We start from the raw sequence: 13,628 nt of genomic DNA on the forward strand, positions 1-13,628 counted from the left end.
TACGACGGCTGTTTGTTCACCACGTGTTCTTTTTCGTCTGCCCACTCGTAAACAAACCCGGGCGTTAGGTCAGGTCTCGCCCACTCCAGCCTCATGCCATTAGCATTCATTTCTGGTTTAATGTGGCACGGCAAAACAACCTCTTCCCCAACTGTGGCCACGACTGCTGGAACGACAATGAGAGGCCGCCCTGAGGAGGAAAAGGAAACAGCGGAGTAAAGTGAGCATTCCTGACAGTGTAAGTCACAGTTACTGTCAAACCTCTTACAGTTTACAAACAAGTTGACATTTATATAAAATTAGACCAAACTGGAAATACTACTTCTACTACTAATAATAATAATCTAACCTATTGTGGGGGTTTTTTCTACTCTTAAACTTGTACTTTCTTACATGACCCAAATATTTCCCACGTGTGGGACTAATAAAGGTTTATCTTATCTTAACTTACCAAGCACTTAACCTTGGTGACGTTGAGCTCAGAGAAGAAAATGAAAAAATGTACAAACTGTACTGTAAACTGCTGTCAAACCACATGACAGTTGTTTACACCCATACCACTTAAGGCATCTGACCCCAGGATATAATAAAAAAAAAAACTACGATATAATATAATATAATATAATATAATATAATATAATATATGACAACAATCATGACCTGTTCAGGCAACCAAAAATGTGGTCTTTGCTTCTGTTTTTTGGTTTAAGGAGGAGAAACACAAAAGGTTGCATAACAAAACATATAGTGCAATTATGCAGTAAAAATGTCTAATAATCCAATGGCGACATCAAATGAGCGTTCAGTAGAAAAGAGTATTCAAAACACAAAAGACTACACAAAGAAATGCTTGATAGGGGTTGTATTGTGAAAGGCTTTGTGGGTTGGCTCTTTGATTCTGGAGGAGGAAGTTACTGATCTCAACCACAAATGTTTTGCACGCAGTTAAGAGGCAGCGTGTGCAATGTGAAGTGCAAAGACACCATGCTGATAAAACTATGAACTCACCTCTGTGTATCAGGAGAAGGCAGAAAATCATGTGCTGTAAAATCATGGCTCTGTAGCCTCTCAATGATAACTTATATCTCCACAGATGCATCTTGGAAATCTTAAAGAAAAAGAAAAGTTGTAAAATTAACGAGATTAAAGACAATCAAAATAAATCATGCTAATTATGCGATTTTGCTCCAAGAGAAAAAGCTTTTTCTGTTTGTTTTGTCCTCTTTTCTTCATCATTGACTGTTTTTTCTCCCTCTTCTGGTCGTGTTTAATTCGTTTTTTATATTTGCTTTTAAAACAATGAACTCCCCTTCCAGATATTTTCATATAAACCGATTGTTAAGTTTCTGCATTGACTTCGGGCTTAGTTTTGTCGCTCTAGTCATGAGCTTCTTTGTTTTGCTTTTGTGTTAAATGACATTAAGTATCAAAGTTAAATCAAAATGTAGACTCACAAGAGAGACGCAACTGTGATTTTATTATGTCATATAATGCGAAAAAAGCTATTCTATTCTATTCTATTCTATTCTATTCTATTGTTTTCATCTCAAAGCCAGAAGACGACAAAGACATAGAAACGATTCTGGACGGTTTTAAAATCCCCCGAACTGCTGTGACGCTCCCCTTCCGTCAGCTGAGAAAACTCTTTAACATTTAAATCGACTGTACTTGGATGGGTAACGAAATGTTTCTCCCACTGAAAACGCTACATCGGGATCAACAGAATCGACCTTTTGGGAATTGCGACTTACTGCTATTGTGTCCTTGTTTACTTGCATTCATCTTTTATAAGGCATTGATGCCTCTTTTGCTGTTGGACCCTATCTGAAAGTTACGGATACCACGTTCACTTTCACTGTATTGTTGTTTGTTTCTTCTTTGTATTATTTGTTACGATATATTTATATAATTGCACATAAACGTTAAAACCTTTGACACTGTAAGCTGTTTTACTTCTATAACAGTTCTGATGAGAATAATCAAAAGTATTTAAGAGGAAGACTTACCTCAAAGAGAACAAAAGTCTACGACTTGCTGCGCAAGAGCTCTGTTGTTTGTTTACACTGTCACGTGCGATCAGCCGCGTGAGCTTCCTGTCTAAAACGAGGAAATCGTGACGACGACAATATGGCTCAGTGTTTTAAGCTAAACGTTGTTTGCAGATGCCATGTATATGTAAATATATAGCAACAGATATATAAAACCTCGTGTCTCAGCGTTACCGTGCACTTTCACTGATATGGCATTTCTGGTGTCACTTTTCTCTATAACGCTCTCTCTCTCTCTCTCTCTCTCACACACACACACACACACACTGTGGTCTTTGATTTCATCATTTTCATATTTTGACAAATTTGTTTGAAGGCTGTAAAATAAATCGATTTAATAATGTTATTTTTAAAATATATTTTATTTGGGTTAAATCAACACGTTTTTGTACATAAACTTGAAACTGGACTCGTACAGTCTCTCTCTATAAGAACAGAAACACCCTACAAAGGCTCGTTATCAGTGCAAAATTGCATTGAGGTTTTGCAAAAACGACGTGCTTTACTTGCTCTGTAATTCAGCCTGAAACTGCCTCAGACCTAATAATAACTAAAGTAATACACAGGGCTTCGACAAAGATAAGCAAACTATATACTATGGCAGACTCCACGAATCAAACTATGGAGCTGGAAAGTTGACACGTCGATGAAGCACCATCAGCCCATTTACTGTGTAAATCGAGTGTAATGTTTCATTTTTAACACCAGATGGCGACCCCTGGAGAGGTCAGGAGCACCACCTTTTTTCTTCTTTTTTTTTTTTGTTGGTGTTGAAGCGTCAGTGTGTCAGCAGGTGAGAAACAGCGTAACTGCTGCACCGCCCACAGCCAAACCAAGATCAAAAGTCTGAGGTTGTGAGTGTCAGTCAGTGTGTCTGATCACACTGATCTGAAAGGCTTCTGGTGTCTGCAGAGAGAATGATAACTTCCGAAACATTAATTTGGTTCTTCAGTAATTGAAGGGGAAAGTCTTTTGTCCTTTAGGGATGTATCGTCGTCTTTTCGTGGTTGCCGGTCTGCTGTCATCCTATATGGGTAAGAAAAAGAGCTGGGTTATGCTGATTTTGTTTAGAGCAACGATTTAATTCACGTTCAGTCAAAGAGAAAAGTAAATCAGAAGTGCCAAAGAACGTTAGGGATTTTACTGAAAGGCAAATTTAAAAGGTCGGTTAACTGCAAAACGCCCTCGTCATGCATCGCTGTTATCAGATAAAGATCACAGGAGCCAACAGGTGTTTTTTTTTCAGGATTTCTTTAAATTAACTTTTCCAAGCGGTGAACAGTGACTCCTGGCCGTCAACAGGATACTTAACAGCACAAGCTCAACATGACCTTTCATTGCACGTGCCGCGGATCCAAGCAATACTGCGATTGTTTGTCTTCCACTAGTGCGAGAAAGTGTTTGTTTAAACTTCACCTGCTGCCGTTACCTCTGTAAATCATGCCAAACCAGTTAGCTGAAAAATAATAACTCGGCGTCCTTAGGTCAAGCTTTAAATCTGCAGTGATCTCAGGACGTGTTAAGAGATTTTCAGAATAAAAGAATAGTTTCATATTACATTCTGTAGTAGTGCTGTATAATTACTACAAACACTGTAGTCATAGTATTTTTAACCAGTGCTGAAATTATGGTTATTTAATGTAATTACTCACAAAGTTTGAAAAAACAAAACCATAATGCATTTAAAAGTAACCCCAAATCAATACGAATATAATACATCTATAAATGGATAAGAGAGGAAGAGAAAATAACAGATATGTCAATTAAATATGCCACAGTCTAGTGCAGAGGGAATTTGGGGGACTTGAAAGAGGAAAAAACACAAACATAATTGTGAACAGCAATGATGTGCAATCATTTAATCATAATTGTTCTTTAATTGTTAAAGATGCACACACTGCATGCCTGAATCAAATGAAATGTACGGTTTGTTAACTGGTGCAGAACTGTGCACCATGTTCAAAGTTTCTGATGTTCAGTCTTAACCATGTCTGCATGTCTTAATGAGGAGTTGCTGCCATGTGATTTGTGTGAATAGATATTTGCACTGACATGCAGTTGAACTGGTGTACCAAATAAAGTGTGTTTCTATGCATCTTGCTTACATAAATGTCACAATTATCTGTGTCCTGACAAAGTGTGGGACGTAGAGTATGTGTGAAACAGTGTGGGATATTTTCAATTATGTACAAAGTATACATCTTACAGGTTTGGGGACTTCCCCACCTTACCTCATGAACATCACTGGCCAATATCTTAATCACGCTGAACCAACCAGTGCAAACCTCAATAGATGGACTCGTGCCAATAGTTGTATCATTAACCAAATACTATGCATTTAAAAATAAATGCCATCAGAAATGCAGTGCATTCAGAAGTTCATGATTAATTGGATGAGAGAATATTTGAGTGACTAAGCCGTCATTGTTGCGTCACAGGAAAGTACTGCTGCAACGTTATGCAGGTGAAAAAGATAATAAGTGCAAGCAGCTGATTGTGGCATTCAAAGTCCTCAGAAACAAACGTCCTTGTCAGTCTTGCAGCTTTGTTTTCTGTCGGGCTCTCTGGGTGGTAATTTTCTTTCATTTCAAATAAGATAAGATGGCCAAACCTGGATAAGAGAAAAAATAAATCAACAATGTCACCAAAACAAACAAAGAAACAACAAAAAAAAACAGTTTACTGTGTCAGAATTTTTTTTCTTTTAAAAAGGGGCTTTCTCTTCTGGATGTCGTACTTTTGTTACAGATGTATGCCCTTATAGCTTTAACGTGGCATTAAAAATATATGGGATAGACTTGATTGTCTCTGTAATGTAACTGTAATCCTGCGGGTCAATACTCAGAGTATTGATCAGGATTTGAAAAAGACGGGTAAACTGCAGAGTTTGCCTTGTAGCTCCGTGCTCTCTTCACCTATAACACATAGAATAACATACAGGAGTCAATCCACCTGGAGGCATTGAATACCTTCTAGTAAAGTTTTACTCACATTGTTTATTACTTCATTAACTTTAGTTTTTATCATTTTAATATGGTTGTTTATCCTTTTTGTGTTTTGTTTTTTTTCTTTTCTTTTTTCTAGGTGGATCCCCTGCTCAGGATCAGCCAGTGCACGTTCTTGCCTTTGCTGGTGGAGATGTTATTCTACCGTGCAGTTTCCATATCTCTGACAAGGAAGACTTTCCGACTGTTGAGTGGTCCAAGGAAGGCTTGAAGCCAGATGTTGTCTTCTTGTACCGGGATGGCTGTGAGGCCTACGAGATGAAGAATCCAGCCTTCGAATACAGGACAAGCCTCATCATGAAAGAGCTCAAAGATGGAAACATCTCATTACGGATCTCCAATGTGCAGGTGCCTGATGCTGGAAAGTACCAGTGCCTCATATTCCAGAAAAATGTCGCCAGGAAGGTTACAACAGTGGAGCTGTTTGTGGGTATGTCCACTCATGTTCATTTCCACACAAAGAGTTCACCATTGAATTGCCTAAGTGTGCTCCACCCACTTAAATGTTGGGTTCTTGTCCAATTCAGCTAAATTCATTTAACATGCGATCAGGATCTGGGTTTTACTTTAGAGTCAGAGCTCGAATGGGCACAATTTTGAATTACAGGAGGATAAACCATGCTCCACAAAGTTTATGCTAGGTTAGATGGTGGTCCTTGATATAAGCTGACCCTACCCCTAACAGCACAGAGCTATTTAAACATAGACAGTATCTGTGAGCTGCTTCTTTTCTGCATCTGTATCTCATTTCATCTTCTATCTATTTGATTTTCCTTTTGAATAAACAATTGAGCTATTAATTATACCTAAAAATCTGAATCCGTTCTTCGGGTCGTATAGCAACTGAATAAAAATCAATGATACGTCCATAAATCCACACACTTGTAAAACTTCTCACATTTCAGCCTTTAGTTGTCAACAGTCTAAAACTACTTCAAAGTTAAATGAGTCTTAATGAGTATCAAGCTTTATTGGTTGATAAAGTTAGCCACTATCTTGCTAGAGAAAACTTTCCTTCTGTTCAAATGTACTGTTTATGGAGGTCAACAGAAGAAAGCATAGGAAACAGGGGAAACTGGCTTCTTTTAGACAGTGGAGCTGAACAGAAGAGTTGCACCAACCACCAATAAAAGACGAGTAGACCATATTTTGACTGTGACATATACAAAGCTGCTCTAGTTGAGTTCAAAGATAAAAACATAGCATAATAGATCCAAAAAAGGAAACTTTAAACAGATTTCCAAATGGCCTGTATTTATATAGCGCTTTACTAGTCCCTAAGGACCCCAAAGCACTTTACATATCCAGTCATCCACCCATTCACACACTGGTGATGGCAGCTACATTGTAGCCACAGCCACCCTGGGGCACACTGACAGAGGCAAGGCTGTTGAACACTGGCGCCACCAGGCCCTCTGACCACCACCAGTAGGCAACGGGTGAAGTGTCTTGCCCAAGGACACAACGACCGAGACTGTCCAAGCCGGGGCTCGAACCGACAACCTTCCGATTATAAGGCAAACTCCCAACTCTTAAGCCACGATCGCCCACAAATGGAAGGAACAGAATAGAGATTATTTAAACACAGAGCCACTACTTTCAGCTATATATCACACTTTAGTGGCAAGTATCCTGAGTATGGGCTGTAAATATAGTAGCAGTTATGAAAAACACTGAGAATCAATTCCACTTTGCTCTTTAAATAATACATTGTGTACATAACATTTAATCCTCATGGGTTAAAAATATGTGACTGTTTTTTGAGTCGTTTCTGAAGCTTAAAGTACAAACAACAGCTTCATCCACAGGAATGTCCTTTGAGTTCAGTGTGTGTACATATTTGACTCTTTTTTTTTTTCTTTTCTTTTTAATAGTTGGGCGTTTCATAACAGGTTGAACTGGTTGATCATTAGCCTCATTGCTCATGTAGCAATCGCCCACCTGTGGGCTGGACCGGAAGAACATATCCGGTGTGTCCTCATTTGGTTTCATGTCTCTCTGTTTAAATGTGATTTGGACCAAACGTGGACATTAAATCAAGCTGCCACTGCCAATAATGAAAAACAGGAAATGATACTATTGCATTTCTTGAAATTCTTGTTTCATTCATGTCTCCATTAAATCCCTGAAGTTGAGTCACAGTCATTAGACCTTAAACAAGCAACCATTGCATCACCAAACCTCTGCCAGGGATAGTAGATAAAATTCTGTTATTGTTACAAATTTGGATATATTTTTGTCCCTAATGAATGAAAAATATTAACACAACCATGGTGGTACCTGCATCATTTTTCGGGGGGTGGGGGGTCTGTAAAGTAAATTGTGTGTGCTAAACCTTCAAATGACACCAGCTTTATTTCATTATTTTACTGGGAATATGGCCAGTTGGCCTTGCTCAGAAGTACATATTATACTATTAATAATATTTGACCAATGTAAGATTTAAACTCCTGTAAAAGTTGCCATGATTAAGGATTGGTTCACATGAGATAATCTTTCTTTCATCAGAGGAACAGACTTTTTATAGGAGGAGACACGCATCTACTTAAACGCTCAATTTCAAGGAGCTTTAGAAAAGTTGATTACTTTATAAAAAGCACAGCTCCATATAAATATCATAGGGTCGTGACCTTACAGTTTAAATCGCTCTGAGGCAACTGCTGTTGTGATTTGATACAGTCTATAAATAGTTTAATTTAATTGTGTAAAAGCAGTTTGTATTGTCTGTGTATCACTTAGTGTCTTTCATTCTTCTTCAGAAGCCAAGAGTGTTATAAAGTGTGGGTTTGACGTCATAGATGTAACTTAAACCTGTTATTGTTTTTATGTTAATCAGAAATAAGGACAGGTGCGTCGGATGGCAGATTTAATGATCACACCTTCTGGTTTTGTTGTTTTTACAGTGGCTGTTTCTGAGCCAAGGCTTTCAGTGATTTCAGCAGAGGGTGATGCCATAACTTTGCATTGTGAAGCAAACTGCTGGCTGCCAGAGCCTCAGGTAACATTTCTGGATGACAATGGAAAAAACATCTATGGGGAAAACCCCAAAGGACAACAAGATGCCCGTGGATATTTCACTGTGACACGAAGAGCCACTCTGCAAAGAGCTACCAGCAGGTTATACATATTTTTTTAGACATTAATAATTGGATAAGCATTTTTAAATTTTATTACAGTACTGTGCAAAAGTCTTGAATCTGTCTCTTTATATTCTGATAGGACAACAGGAAAACACAGCATCAGAACTCATTGTTTCTCTGGCTCTAATCTCATTAGGTAACTGTCAGGAGTAGTTCTCGTGCAGTGTAACCCTATCTGCTGTGGACTGGCCTCCTGAGAGCCAGGGCCCCTATATTCACACTGTGAGATCATCAGGACACAACACAAAATAAACATCCAAAGGAGAATTTCAATGACCTTCAGCAACCCCGATGACTATTCTTGAAGACTACCTAAAGAAATGACAAGAAACATTGCCTAAGAGAGTTCAGACTGTGGGCCCATTTGTGTTTGTACTTTTCAATAAATCACTGCACTTCCCCCCATATAATTCTTTAGGTGGGAAAAAGTGCAGTGATTTATTGCATGTAGACTTGCTCAAGACTTTTGCACAATACTGCAGATTATGTTTAACCAACTAACTGTGAAATTAGATTTTCACTTATATGATGTGAGGTATAAACTGTGTATTTGTCAAACAGTGTCACCTGCAGAGTTCATCAACCAGAGTTTAACCAGACCAGGGAAACAAAGATCCTCATACCAGGTATGCCAGATCTTCACGTGTGCATTCAAACACCAATATTCACATTTTTTTAAATGCATTTGCTATCTATTTGGGGTTTATGTGTAGGTTTTATTGGGATTTCTATAAATTACCGTGTGTGGAGTTTTATCAGATGACCACTATGTTAACCATTTGCTCTCTAGTTGCTTTCCACATGTCACTTCACACCAGGATTGACACCCTAACCCACTGTTGTCTTTATTTTAAGCTGTAAGAAATCCACACCAGACCTGGGTGTGCCCTCATGCTTTGCGCATCTTTTATTATCTCTGTCACGCTTGCTGTACACGCTTGGCTGCCAGCCATACACATCAACGATGATCCCCAAACATAGGACCCTACACAGATTCTAGGCTGATTGCAATGCACAGGTGCGTCTGCCTTCCCTGCAACGGCACCGCAGAACACACCTGTGATTGATCATGTAGTTCTAGCCAAAATATCTATACTTAGAGACCGATCCATCCACCCATCCATTCTCTTCCGCTTATGCATGTCTTTGGATGCTGGGAGAAAGCCAGATTACCTGGGGAGAACCCACGCAAACACAGGGAGAACATGCAAACTCCCCACAGAAAGACCCCGGCCTGATCGTGGAATTGAATTCTTGCTGTGAGGCAACAGTGCTTACCACCGTGCCACTGTGCTGCTTAGAGATCATGATAACAAATTATATCTTTACTCCAATACAACCTATGTACGGCCTCTGCACCACATGCTTGCCAGTTTGCATATCGCCTCTATTCTTGACATTGTCTGGAGTCCTGTTGAGTTTGTTGGCAGTACAGTTTAGCATGTGTCACTGTCTCAATCTAGTAGCCTGATTAAGAAACCTGGCAGGGCACTGGGTGTTTATTTCCTACCAATAAGGACCCATTAGACTTGAAGAAAAACTTGCAGATATATGGTATTTTATATTAAGTATAATATGAATTATCTGTTCATATGTCAACACAATGTTATGTCATTTCAGGTGTCTGCATGAAGTCTGATCCTCACACTATCGCCATCACCATTGGAGGAACAGCACTGTTTTTCTTAGTTGCAGCTGGAGTCGTTGCCCTTTCATGCATAAAATGCTTCAGATTTGGTGAGTCACAGTTCTGAATTATACAAAAAAATGCAAAGCAAGGGCCATTGATATAGACTGCCAGTGAGCAGTTGAGAAACATTTTTAAATGACAGCAAAGTGGTTTTGGTGTTTTATTTTTTTATTGTTGTTGTTGTTGTTGTTGTTGTTGTTTTTGTTTTAAGGATGAAGAAAAATGTAGTTGCTCTTTACATAGAGAACACAAAGACAGAATTACATGTGTGTAAGGTGGAAACTCAGGGGTTTTGAGACTGACTCAATAGTATACACTGATCAGGCATAACATTAACGATAACTGACATGGCACCAGTAAGTGGGTGGGATATATTAGGGAGCCAAGTGAACATTTTGTCCTCAAACTTAATGTCAGAAGCAGGAACAACTGGTATGCATAGGCATTTGAGCAAGTTAATTTGGGCCTAAATTGTGATGGCTAGATGACGAAGTCAGAGCACCAACGAGTTCATGTTGAGCCAAGGCTCACTGATGGATGTGCGGTCCGATCCAACAGACGAGCTACTGGAGCTCAAATTAAAGAATTAATTAAAGTTAATGTTGTTTCTGATAAAAGGTGTATGAATACATACACTGGGAAACACTTGGGAAACACTTGGTACCACAATGTACTTTTGGAAAAAGGCAAGCAGCAGATCCTGTTATACTGTTCTGCTGGAAAATCATTGCTCCTGCTACCCATGTGGGTAATACTTTGATACGTACCACCTACCTAAGAATTGTTTTTGCAGACCATGTACCCCTTTCGTGGAAATGGTTCCCTGAACTTTTTAGCAACATAATACACAACGTAATAAAGCAAAAACGGATCATGAATGGTTTATGAAGCTCAATCCAATCTGTTCGTCTGTGACATGTGTTTGGACAAAGAAGTCCAGTCCATGGAGGACCAACTTCACAACTTCCACGACTTGAAAGACGTTTTTCTAACATCTTGATGTTTTGACAGTGAAAAAGGGACCAAAACAATATTCAATGGGTGATCATATTGTTTTGCCTGATCTGTGTATTTCTTGGAGTTCCTTTGTCTGTACAGTGATCATAGTTTTTGTTTTGTTTTCCTGAAGTCATAAATCAAGTGAAAGGTTGGATAATTTTCCTATAGCCATCTATACAGTTTGAATTCTATTTTCCACAAGATGATTCAGCTTTTTTTATTTTATTTTACACAGCTATTGTAAAGCGGCCAGTGAACAGAAAGACATCAAATCAAAGCCTCCTCCACCCGACAAGAGTTAACAGCACAGACAGCTCGTTAAATGGCAGCATTGGACAGATGAAAAGACAGTCTGGGTTTCTTATCGAAGATGAGACTCAAAAACTACAGGACAGCAATGTTGTTTCCTACAACGGTGGAACAACTGTCCAATGTCATTCCACACCCACAGCAGACGTTTCAAAACCCTCCAAACTACTGTTAACTCACGACCCTGACAACAAGAGCTTGACCAGTGTGTACAATCCAAACCCATCTTCAGCTTCAACCAGCTATAAAACTCCAAAATCTGATGACTTACCCAAAAGCAGGGGTTCAAAGCTTATCATCAAAAGGCAAAACAGCTTTCCAGACCCTGGTCACATATCTCAAAGAAACCACCGTATATACAGCAGTCCAGCTATTTTACAACTACACTTACCAACATCCAACCCTTCTTCTGCTCTCAGTAGCCACCAGATGATCAACTCCAGTGTCTCACCCCATCAAAGCACCCACCATCCTCAGCGTAGACACTCGCCAGGACTTCCACAGTTAGCTGAATTTCATAACCGTCACAGCCTCCTGAGAAATTTACCTGAAGAAGATGAACATAAAAGTTTATTAAGAAATGAAAAGTAAAGGAAATGTAAGCTGTACATTTCAAGCATAAGGCAAGACAATGTTTGCTCGGTTTAAATGACTGAAACTCCTTAACTGAGCAATAACTAGAAACTGAAATTTCACACCAGTCATGGAAGCACGGAGTAGGGGCTTGACAGTCAGCTGCAGTGTCTCCTGTTCTTTGAATGTTTTTAATATTAAGCATGATTTCGTTCTTTTTCTTTGCATTACCAGTCAAAAAATGGGACCAGACCATGATGTATGGTGCTTGCGATACTTTTGCTTATATATAAAAGGCTGTTTCTTTTTACTTTCATATTAAGAGTTGGGGCTAGTTTGTATGTTTTTGTTTGTTTGGAGAAAAAAACCAGTTCTTTGTTAACATTGTTAACACTCTGTGGGGCGATCATGGCTCAAGAGTTGGGAGTTCGCCTTGTAATTGGAAGGTTGCCGGTTCAAGCCCCGGCTTGGACAGTCTCGGCCGTTGTGTCCTTGGGCAAGACACTTCACCCGTTGTCTACTGGCTGTGGTCAGAGGGCCCGGTGGCGCCAGTGTCCGGCAGACTAGCCTCTGTCAGTGCGCCCCAGGGTGGCTGTGGCTACAATGTAGCTGCCATCACCAGTGTGTGAATGGGTGGATGACTGGATGTGTGAAGCGTTTTGGGGTCCTTAGGGACTAGTAAACCTATACAAATGCAGGCCATTTCACCATCACTTTGTTAACATATAGGAGTGCTTTTCCAATAGATGAAATAATTTTAGCAAATTTTTTTCTTGCACTTTAAAGCCTTTTTTTACTTGCTATTGTATTTTTTTGTATAGTGTTATGTATCAATGGGCTTGAGAAAAAATATATTTCCAATTATGTTTTTGCATAAACTGTGCAAATGGAAATTGATATGTTTGTATTTTTATAGATGAAACATTGGACATTGAGCTCTGTTTCACTGGCTCATGTAACAAAAATGTTTTGTTATCCAAAAAAAAAAAAGACTCCCAAATCATTCTTGTTTGCTAATGTTTTGCACAAGGTCATTTGTGCCTTTGTTTGCTGCCCTGATTATCCCAGTGTACTTTCTGCTGGCATGAATCAGAGCTAATTTCCCTGACTTTACTTTTTACTCAGGAAATGCTTTTATCGCTGCCCCGATTTTAAGTGTCAGATGACTCCACCAGGAACACTTAACCCAGGTGTTAAGTGTTTATTTATTTCATTGTATCTTTTCATATCTATATTGATGTAAGTCTTTAGTATTACTTTTATGTCTTCAACTGTGTCTATTATTATTATTATTATTATTATTATTATTATTATTAAAAAGTTGTAGTTTGTAAAGTTTGTAGGGCAAAAACATGTCTCGGTTTGTAAAGTTTGTTGAATTTGCACACACTGACGACAAAGATTAATACATTGAAAAGTACAAACACAAATGGGTACAAAGTCCGAACGCTCTTAGGCAATGTTTCTTGTAATTTCTTTAGGTAGTCTTCAAGAATATGCCTCAGGCTTCCTGAAGTGCATTCACAGTCAAAAATAAGCACTTGCACCCGTTCATACATTTTCCCAATGCATTGTCATGTGACTTGTGTTATCCGTGTGTATATTCAGGTTGGAACGTCCTTGTGTGCTGGGAGAAAATGTTCTCCCACACTCATAAACGGAAAGAAAGAAAGAAAAAAGTCAAGGCATCAAGTGGCAAGTTTAGTCCATTGTGCTACAGTGAAACTGGTAGCACAAAATGCTTTTATCACTGTATGCCCCAGAGGGGTCGATGGCACGATATGGCAGCCTCGCTTCTGTCAGTCTGCCCCAGGGCAGCTGTGGCTACAACTGTAGCTGCCTCCACCAGTGTGTGAATGTGAGA

General features: G+C 39.1%; 1 protein-coding gene and 1 long non-coding RNA gene across 3 annotated transcripts in view; one reads left to right on the top strand and one right to left on the bottom strand.

The window, feature by feature from the left end:
• Positions 1–6: 6 nt before the first annotated feature.
• LOC102212136 (uncharacterized) lies at positions 7–2,228 on the bottom strand. The gene is made up of 3 exons (XR_312395.1): positions 2,007–2,228; positions 1,009–1,108; positions 7–190 (listed from the first exon to the last, which is right to left on the bottom strand). It is a non-coding gene; the product is annotated as an uncharacterized LOC102212136 (long non-coding RNA).
• A 645-nt stretch (positions 2,229–2,873) lies between these two features.
• LOC102212325 (butyrophilin-like protein 2) overlaps positions 2,874–13,628 on the top strand; it is a 21,820-nt gene continuing 11,065 nt past the window's right edge. The window contains exons 1-5 of one of the 2 annotated variants that reach the window (XM_005754356.2): positions 2,874–3,082; positions 5,133–5,483; positions 7,957–8,170; positions 8,755–8,819; positions 9,814–9,930. In XM_005754356.2, the coding sequence (XP_005754413.1) occupies positions 3,034–3,082; positions 5,133–5,483; positions 7,957–8,170; positions 8,755–8,819; positions 9,814–9,930 (796 nt within the window). In that variant the 5' untranslated portion in view covers positions 2,874–3,033. The remainder of the gene's footprint in view (positions 3,083–5,132; positions 5,484–7,956; positions 8,171–8,754; positions 8,820–9,813; positions 9,931–13,628) is intronic. The other variant, XM_013907847.1, reaches the window with a different exon arrangement.

The sequence above is a fragment of the Pundamilia nyererei genome, unplaced genomic scaffold (assembly GCF_000239375.1).
Source record: "Pundamilia nyererei isolate P.nyererei 1_Seehausen unplaced genomic scaffold, PunNye1.0 scaffold00552, whole genome shotgun sequence".
Taxonomy (NCBI): Eukaryota; Metazoa; Chordata; class Actinopteri; order Cichliformes; family Cichlidae; genus Pundamilia; species Pundamilia nyererei.